Source organism: Labrus bergylta, chromosome 7, assembly GCF_963930695.1.
Source record: "Labrus bergylta chromosome 7, fLabBer1.1, whole genome shotgun sequence".
In the NCBI taxonomy this organism is placed as follows: domain Eukaryota; kingdom Metazoa; phylum Chordata; class Actinopteri; order Labriformes; family Labridae; genus Labrus; species Labrus bergylta.
This window is the reverse complement of record NC_089201.1, coordinates 21,970,678-21,980,826: the sequence shown is the minus strand read 5'-3', so window position 1 is coordinate 21,980,826 and position 10,149 is coordinate 21,970,678. Positions and strand designations below refer to the sequence as shown.

General features: G+C 37.0%; 1 protein-coding gene and 1 long non-coding RNA gene across 2 annotated transcripts; both read left to right on the top strand.

Moving 5' to 3' along the window:
• Nucleotides 1-440: 440 nt before the first annotated feature.
• Nucleotides 441-2,939, top strand: LOC136179651 (uncharacterized). The gene is made up of 4 exons (XR_010666627.1): nucleotides 441-521; nucleotides 605-705; nucleotides 1,567-1,704; nucleotides 2,846-2,939. It is a non-coding gene; the product is annotated as an uncharacterized lncRNA (long non-coding RNA).
• Nucleotides 2,940-3,221: 282 nt separating this feature from the next.
• LOC109993081 (excitatory amino acid transporter 3-like) lies at nucleotides 3,222-8,010 on the top strand. Its single transcript, XM_029279712.2, has 10 exons — nucleotides 3,222-3,322; nucleotides 4,082-4,124; nucleotides 4,214-4,270; nucleotides 4,378-4,559; nucleotides 5,197-5,307; nucleotides 5,423-5,545; nucleotides 5,708-5,899; nucleotides 6,381-6,515; nucleotides 6,616-6,732; nucleotides 7,334-8,010. The coding sequence occupies exons 1-10, from the start codon at nucleotides 3,222-3,224 to the stop codon at nucleotides 7,359-7,361; spliced, it is 1,089 nt and encodes a 362-aa protein (XP_029135545.2). The 3' UTR covers nucleotides 7,362-8,010.
• Nucleotides 8,011-10,149: the final 2,139 nt, after the last annotated feature.

Here is a 10,149-nt window from a genome sequence, read left to right as displayed (position 1 = left end):
GAGACCTGATCAAAATGTGGCGCGCATCTGAAACACCGTTTTACGAGCACGCGCACGTGCGCAAGCCCGTAAATAAGAGCGTTCCTCTTTAAAAAAATAAAAAATAAAAAAATAATAATGTGTTACTTCGATATTTTTTTTTTGTTTCAGTAAAAGCGTCAAAAACAGAAGAATAAAATAAAATCATAAATGTGGAGTTAAAGAAAAGTTATCCTTTTGACAAAAAAAAAAATGTAAAATAATATTTAATTAGTAGACACCGTGTTTGAGCCATTTAAAATGTTGTTGCCAGGTGTTTATCATAGGTGTTTATTATACACATGCTTACATTACATTATTTTCTGCTGTCCTCACCGAAGTAACTTTTTTTTTAACCGGGGACATTATGGCCGTTAAAAACGTGACAACATGACGTTCTATCAGTTAACGGCTCCTAACGGCAGAGCAAAACAACAGGATAGAAAAAAAAATACCTGAACAGAAAATCTTACGAACTATTAAACCTGTACTGATCTATCTACGTGAGTATTGACTTGCAATAATCATACAGTAAAATGAAAATAATGTTGTTGTTGTTAAATTACTTACTGACCTGCTATGCCAGCTTTCCTTTAGATCTCTTGAAAATGGAGCAGAGCTGTAAGAGCAGATGCAAAGCTTTTTTCAAACATCCGTCCATTTCAAACATCATCGCTGTTGCTTTGGGTAAGTTAAATTATTATTATTTATGAGTAATTATTATGTTAAGGTTGGCAACTTTCTTAACTGTTAAATAGACCGTTCTCAGTTGATTCTATTGGAGTTACTAATGTAAAATTATTAATATTTTAAAAGCATTGAAATGTCTCCAAAGGCAATTCAGCAAAGCTACATTTAGTAAACTCTAAATGCCAATAAATTTGTGAGGGAATAGATTATAATCCTTTTGTTGATCACATTCAAAACTGAGCTAAATATCGACCAAATCATTTAGTATACCACAAATCATTGTATTACTGCAAGTTTCAAGACACAGCAATGTGGATGTAATATTTATGTTTAATGTTTTATGAATATGTCTAATGTTCTACATGGAGATTACCATTAAACCAATGTCCAAAGACTTCCATTAGTGTAGGCAGGCTGCAAATTATTCAAATGCAAAAAAATATGAAATAGTCCAAAAAAACCATGAAATAATCCAAAACTAACACCACAATGGAAACTTGATGCAAAAAGCTGAAACACATTCTTCAAGAGCAAATGAGCTGCAGCGTGCAAATACAGTGACAGTAAAAACATAATTAAAAATAATAATTATAATCTCTGCTTATCCAGTCAGACCAGGGAGAGTGATCCAGGTCTGTATGGACTACATATGGACAGAATATAAATCTGTGATCAGCATAATGTAAAAACATGTTTGGCTTTTGAAAGCTTTGCTGTGTTGTTACATTATCATTTTCATTTTTTTAGATTTCAGTTTGTTTTGCTCTTGTTTTTATTTTTGTTCTCAGCGACGGATTGCCGTTTCTGTCATGAAACTCTTACTATTCTATGTAACTTCTATGCTTTTTATTTTCATAGGCATTGCCCTGGGTGTGGTTCTGGCCCACACCTCTCTGTCCCACAGTAACAAAATATACATCAGTGCACCAGGAGAATTGCTAATGAGGCTGATTGAGTCTGTTACCATTCCTCACATTTTGTCACATGTGATCGTAGGTAAGCCAGAAGTATGATTATCAAACTATCAATTGCTGCATCAGGTATTAAACAAAAGTAATAATTAGAATTATTGCAATGCAAGAGAAGTAGTATCTCGGCTTTTTCATGCAAGGTTACCACCTTGACATCTCGCACCATTGTTCATTAGAAAGCAGCTAAAAGACAGGCAGCGCTAAAACAGTCTAAAGACATCAGAGGCCTCCAAACTACAGTCTGAATGAACACAATTTTTTTTAAATTCAAATTTAAATTGCGTTATGTCACAACATCGTCAATATGATCACATGTTCACGCACATTGACCCCCCTTCTCCCCCCCTAAAATAAGCCTGTGATGCTACACCGCAACTCATGTCTGCATAAGACCAGAGAAAGATGTTTTTATAACATGCGTGTTCACTTCTCTAAAGAAGTGCATTACATTCAACAACAAAAACATACATTTTGGACACCTTATCTCACAGGGTGCTGCATTTTATAAAAACGGTTAAACTAATGTTTATCTTTTTTATGTGATATGTAGTACATGTCATAGATTGTTGTTCCTTTACTTTACTAGTATGTTACTTGATTTTCCATTTTTGTGCAAGTGTTTTGAAGAGGTTTTAAGGTCATCAAAACAATCAAAGAACTTTGATTATCCTGTGAAACAGAGCAGCGTTACAACACGCTTCCTAAGAATTTGGAGTTCTAGTTGATTATTATTTTTATAAATTAAAAAAGAAATCTGAAAGAGAGTGAGGGATAGAGAGGTCATACAGAAGTGTGGGAGGGAGTGTGCAAATAGTTCCCCTGCTTCACTTGCTTTCCCTTTTCTACAAACTTAATTTGCATTATCTTTAAGGTTGAGCAGTATCAAGGTTGCCCCCTGTGTGTGTGCGCACTACAACCAAACGTATGATGGTGTAGCATAAATACATGTCATTGCAGAACCTTAACTGCTGCCAGTGTTGAAACCAGTTTTCTGCCCACCCCTTCTAAACATGGATAAATACATAGATATCATTGAAGTGCAATGCCTAATATGGTGCACTGTAGGCCTGATCTTGCCTTAATCTGTCAATTAATAACATTTCAATGATGTCACACTGATGTTCAACCCTTCAACTGTAAAACTTCAGCTTTTTTATTGTTAATAGGACTCAATGGGCCGAGTCTCGGTATCTCCAAAAAGGTGGTCATGCGTGCAGCGGTGTACTTCACATCAACCACTGTTATTGCTGTTACTATTGGTAAGAAGAAATACCATGTGTCACTTATTTTGTATGATTAACTTTTGAGGACGGAGTTGGTGGACCTGTTGAGATGGTATGGTATAACTGCACCACAGACTCACTTCCAAATGTGACCGTTAAGTTGAATCCTCCTCTCCGACTAACTTAAATGTGTTCTTTTGAAATAATTTTTTGTTGCTGTGTTCTTCCCAGACATTCAAATCTGCCTTTTAATCTAGGTATTGTATAGTGTTGTCATAGCTTCAGAACAAACATCTTTGGGTTCTGTGTTGTAGGAGTAATGTTGGTGGTGTTTATCAAGCCAGGGGTCAGTGGTGAAGTAGAATTCGATGATGATGATGAATCCTTCTCCTCAGCTCTTGCCTTGATGGATCTGATAAGGTAAAAAGAGGATATTTAAACAGAGCTTCTTCGTTTATACCTTCTACTTCATCTGAACTTTCCAATTCAGCAAGGTATTTAGTTCATAATTTTAGGACCTTCTGGATCATTTAAAGGTATAATATGTAGAATTGTAGCAGACAGAACTTCCATGATTCCCTGCCAGCCTTGAAGTCACCTTTTTGTTATTGTTTTGATTGAGCGCCCAGTATGTAAATTCCCTTGGTGGCAGAATTTACATACTGTGCGTTTAATCCAAGACTTTAAATCACGTTATCTTTCTCAGTGTGATCATGTTCATATCTGCTGTCAAAATGGGCTTTTTGAAATTAGAACTTTTTTCTGTCATCAAGGAACAGCAGTTTATTGAACCTCTGCATTGAATTAATTTTTCAACACCAGAGTCAGCCACAAACAAACCTCTTAAAAAAAACAGAGATATCCCTTCAAGTATGAAATGAAATCTTACGATGGAAGAATATTGCTGTTATTATAAACCTTTTTAACATCTCAGTTTAAACAGCATGCCTTTTGAACCCTTATGCTTTATCTTAAAACAACAAAGAGATACATATATAATCACATGGAATTTGAGACCAGCCCTTCATGGATCTGCAGCCTGGTTGTCTGAACATGGCACTGCAACAGCAGCTGTTCAAAATGCCATGCATGAAAGGGTTCAACAACAGCATGGTGTCAGTGTTAGTTGGTTTTGAAATGGTAATTGTGTTTGCTCCTCTTCACTCCTTTTTTCCATAGGAACATGGTGCCAAATGATCTGATTTTGGCTACCTTTCAACAGGTATGTGTTTACATCACCAAGTAGTGTCACACACTCCCATGAAGGAGGCAATGTTATATTCAAGTCCTGGTGTGTGTTCTTATCTTTAGTACAAGACTCGGATCATGGAGTTTGAGCTTGATGAGGATGAGCTCAATTCTACCCAGGTAAACACATTTTTTTTTGTCACTATAAAGATTTGTTTGTGTATTGTTGATGCATCAAATTGGTATCGGAATGGGGTTTTTTTTTCAGTGAATTTTCTTTTTTTCAGATACACACAGAAGTGCGTCTCGTTGGTGAATATATTGAAGGAGTCAATATTTTGGGCCTGATCATCGCGGCAGCTGTCATCGGGATATGCCTCAGGAGGATGGGAGAAAGGTCCAAACCTATGGTGGATGTTGTTATCGCCCTTAACAAGCTCACCAATATATTAGTTCAAAATATTATAGGGTAAGGTAAAACAAGGCACTGAGGCCATTGTAGACTCAATGTTATATTCATTTTTATTTACGCCCAGCTATTATATGCACGCCTGGGCAACACAGCGGTGGGACGGTGTGTTTTCTGCTTTCACTACAGATGATCTACAACTGACCTCTATTACCTGGATATAACATGATTTAGAGAACACCCCCCGTCTTGAAGTTCATGTTTCATTTGGGGCATTTACACTGGATTTCTTTATCCTCTGTAAATGTGCCAAGTGAACATGAACATCCAAGGCAGAAATATAGACTTTCTTTAATCTATATTTTACACAAAACTACTGACACTGGCACAAAGACGTGATGCTAATGTTTTGTGTGTAATTCTAGTCCTTATTGTTATATTAAAGGGGCTATATGTAACTAAAAATATTTTCATTTCATCCATTTTCAAAGCAACATCCATGTAGAAAGGGAGGGCTGGTAGTAACCAGGTCAGATCATAAACACAATAAATGACACTAATGTGAGCCTCAGGAGGTCAGAGAATCACCTACAGGTAGAAATGAGCAGTGTAAACGCATGTTAGCATGAGGAGGGGACACTATTGAAACTTTTCCCAAGTATTCCCATAACTTCATGCTTTGTCATCTGCCTTGCAGCTACTTTCCTGTCGGACTGTTGTTCATGACTGCAATGTACGTGGATGAGGTCGGAGTCAACTGGAAGACTCTCTCACAACTTGGAAAGTTCACTGCAGTGGCTTTTAGTGGGTATGTTTTCTTTTGCACATTTAGCAATCCTGCTGTCGTTTGTGGATGCATGCCACGAATCACATTTGCTGCTGTTGTTTGTAAATTGATAAGTAACCGTAACTTCTCTTTCCAGGCTCGCAATCCATGGAATCATCGTCCTACCTCTGATCTACCTCCTGTTTGTGAGACGAAACCCCCTTTCCTTCATTAAGGGGATTTGTCCCGCCTTGCTAAAGGCCATGCATTTCTCACGGAGGTAAGAGAAATGTGTATCTTGTTACTGGCCTTTGCACTGTATTGTAAAACAGAACGAATGTTGGTGATTGATGCTGAAAAAAAAACGTGTATATATATATATATATATATATATATATATATATATATATATATATACTTGCATAAACTGTGTCTCTTGTAGCGCTGCTACTCAGCTGTCCATACTTGGTTGTGAGGAAGCGAACCACATTGATAAAAGAATCACGCGCTTCATCCTGCCACTTGGATACAATGTCAACCAGGATGGAACAGCCCTTTATGAAGTGATTTCTGTGGGTTTCATCGCCCAAATCTGCCGCATCTACCTGAACTGGAGTCAGATACTTACCCTCGCGTAAGTCACAGCTATAGCATTCTGTCTCTCACTCTTTTATTGTTCTTGTCAATTAGAGCTGTGAGTAGAAAAATATGAACATTATACACCGATTTCAGCATGAAGCTTAATTTATACTGATACCTCTTTATAACCAAACAAGACCATCAGCATCAGGGTTAACACTTTATTTATTGTAAATTATCAATGCCTGTTACAGCTGCCACAAGGGATGGTGTCAGGAGAGGCAATTACACCATGTCAACTATTAATTTCTGTATTTTTAACATTTTCCAATGACTACCTAAACATAGCATTAGGAGATATTTTAGTCAGAAGACACTACTTAGGGACAGGATAAGCAAAGAGATTGGTCCAACTTTGTTCCCAGGAGCCTCCAAGATAGACACTAAATTAAATGTCCTCCCATAAGTGAGCAGTAATGTTGAACTGGTACAGTGTCCAGGGTGCGATCTGACAGGACTCTGTGTTTCCTCTACAGTGTGACCGTAGCTGTGTCGAGCTTAGGAGAGGCAGGGCTTCCAACTACTGAATCAGTCACCACAATTTTTGTTTTGAAAGTCCTCGGGATTCCTGCAAATGACGCTTGCCTCTTGTTGATCATACAATGGGCACTGTAAGTTTAACCTGTGTTTGTGCAGGGATCAAACACATCTCATATCAAACAGAAATGGTCGATACACAAGTTCATTCGCTCTGTGCTTTGTGACTTTCAGGGATTGCCTCAGCTCTCCTGTTAATGTCCTGTCAGATTGCGTTGGTGCAGCACTTGTTGCACATCTGTCAAAAAAAGAGCTTGAAGAAATAGATGAGCGAGAAAAGGAGGTGTCGAGGTAAATCTTTGATTCTTTATGGGGAAAAGGCCGCGGGCGTTCACAATCAATTGAAAATCCTTTTTTTCAAGCTAGACCAAAAAGATCCAGATTTGCACACCTGAAAATGTAACGTAAATGAATCCAATTACCCATGGGACTGTTTATGTGTGTTCATATCCAGATAAAGCTGACAATGTAAGAAGGAGAGCAGTGAGACATATTGGCTGTTAGTGGTCGCTGGACTTGTGAACATTTCACATATAATTATGCACAAACTGGTGCAAAACAACTCAACAGAATGGAGAAAAAGAAGACTTTAATTTTCAATAATGCTTGTTTTGGGTTTTTAAAATGTGGGAAATGTGTTGTGGAATTGGTTTCATTTTTTGAAGATGCAGCCCATTTCATCAAAACCTTTTAGGCTCTTTTTATTTGCCAGTGTCTTCCACTTTACACACAAACATTGATTAAATGCTTTAATTACAAATCAAAGGCAAAGGTACAAATGGTGTAGTAGCAGGTTGGAGTAAGTCAGTGGAAAGAACCAGCAGAAGGTCCTGCTCATATCTCACTGTAAGTATTTATGGAAAAGTCTGATTCTTGTCTATATATCTTTCAGAGAGAGGAAGAGAGGAGAGGAGAAATAGGAGATCCATGTCAGTGTGAGCCTATAAGGCCGCTGACACAGCAGGAAGTGTCCAGGCAGGAGCTGAAGACCAAACATGATATCCAGTGCTAAGAATTGGCAAAAGGTTGTTGAGTGTTTATTTGAGCTGAAATCAAACTTTTGATGTATGGAATTGATTTTATATAAAACTAAGTGTACCATTGTGCAGTCAGTGTTTTTACACCAGCAGCATTTATGAATTTGTTAGATTGTTGGTATTGTGTGTTCGTTAGCTTCATTTGTTGACTGGTAATTTGTCTGTTCGTCCAAAAGTAGCATACAGCTTTATTAATTCCATTCATTTGAAGTCAAATGTACCCTTTTTTTGTGTATTTTTGACTGCAAATTTTTTGATTAGATTAGATGATTGATTTGATATCAGATATATTGTGTTATGTTAATGTTTTGTTGTAGAATAAACTACCCAAACAGTTGTAAAAAATCCTGTGAGATTTTGTGAGGAATGCTGTAATTAGCTATAGAAATAAAAATAAAACCTGTATGTTATACCAGCCTTTAAACACAGTTATTTCCTGGTGTATTGATTTAATTTTAATTTTAAAGGGCCTCTGTGGGGATTGTCTCACTTTGGGAGCCATTATTTGAGAGGTTGTTTCTGGAACTGCTGGTTTTGGGACTCCGACATCAAACAGTGCATTTTATAGAATGTAAACATTAATATATAATTATTCACACCAAACAGTCTCAGTCTGTGAAGACAGTCACATTTTATGAGCATGTTTCAGTCATATATGTACTGTTTTTATTTGTTCCTTTCGCTTAATGAGATTGCACTGGAACTCAACAGTCAGACTCTTTTCATTCATAGAAGGAATATGTTACATTCGTCATTACACTCTTGGTTGAGGTCTGCAGATAATGCCTTTGTTAACATAAATAATATCGCACATTGACCACAAGAGGGCAGCGCTGCCTCTTTTTAAACATGAAAAGTCTTGAGCGGAGTGCAAATGAGGCCAGGGAGAGGAATCAGATCAGATACAAATCTCAGGGTCTGTGTTTCTATAGCTGGACACTCGTTTAGCCCTACAATGAAAACTAATGCAATGAGAATGGCTATGAATGTTGTGGGGGGAAAAACTATCCAGTGTATTTGCCATGGCAAGACAGTAATAAGCCTATTTAACTGTTAGATTCTGCAATGATTGGATGGTCAACCTGCCTGGCCCCCGACTTATACCTTTCTACCACAACCTACCCATGCCATTGCTGTAGAACAGATACATTATTGGCCCCCAAATATCTTTGCTCATGAGAATACTCTTCTACAAGTGAGTTACCTAATGGCACAAGAACTTCAGTAAATGATAGTTTGATAAGTTGCCACAATGTCCTGTGCTCGTCTCCCGAAACGTCTCACTAGTACCCCTCCTGCACTCTTAGTAAGTAAGAGCACGTGCAGAGCAACAGCTCTTGCTGTTTTAAAGTTGCCTTCCAACCGTTTGGAGTTTTTCTGTTATTAAGGATACATTACTAACATGTTTTTGTTTAGGTAAGAAACAAAATGTGTTTTTACAGCTGTAAGCTTGTCATGTACAGTGCAGCCACATGAAAAGGTAAGGCATTAGATCTGCTCATTGATATTTATTTGAAATGGTGAATGTAGATAAAACAAGAAAACATTTTAGACTGAGGCAAGATTGGATCTTTTCTTTTCTTGGCATTTGTTATTCATCATACTGGATTCAAAGCTCAAATGTGTGCCAATTAAAATATTACAACTAGTTAAGTGATCTGTTATTGTTTGTATTAGTATACATTTACTTTTTTATCTTGTACTTTTGTTGAACACTGTTTGTATTTTTCTTTGACTGAGATTGATAAAACTTAAGACACACTTTCATTATAACTATTAACACAGCTGTCTTTTTGAGACAAGAAGCAGATTTTTTTCTGATAGGCAGTAAAGTATATTCTGGCAGTCAGAGAGCACATAGCTTCTCAAGTGTTGCAAAATAGTTCTTTTGTTTTGATCATGAAAATGTTTTGAAAAGATTTTTGAAATGTGAATCCTGAAATAAACTTAAAGGGCTCCAGAAAAAGGGTTTCTATGTATTCTTTTTTCTTATTTACTAAATTTATTTTGGGTCTTTTCATGCCTTTATTGTAGAAACATGAGTGTTGGAAATTGAAGGGATAGAGTGGGGACTGACATGCTGGAAAGGTTCCACAGGTTGCATTTGAACCCCAGCCACCTGCTTTGAGGGCTACAGCCTCGGTACATCGGGCACGGGAACTAACCACTAAGCCACCTGCGCCCCCAGATATAGGATTTATGTGCACAGATAATTTTCTATCCAGTGGCACACCATAGCAACATTTTTCCAAAATATAGATAATCCAAAATCTGAATAAAATGAAATTATGATATTAAATTATGATAGTCATGGTTCCACACCAAATATAAAAAATGTGTTGTATTTTATGTCACTAGATTTACACTAAAGTTCATTGTAATTCACATTCCACAAACTATTAGACACTTTCAAGTCCTTCTAATATGAAAGACACATGTTAATGAGTAACAAATATCCTCAAACAATTTAAACTGCTGCAACTGCAGGCCTCTTTGTGCCATGTGCTTGTTGTAAAGCACATAGTTGGCATCATAAATCTTCTCTTATTTTTTAAATATATTTTATTTTTCTAAATGTACAACAATTCCTTTGAGGTTTTTTTTCCTGTGGTTAGGATCAGTGATGTTCTGCCGTGTACCTGCTCTGAAGGATAGAACATATTTGTTGTTG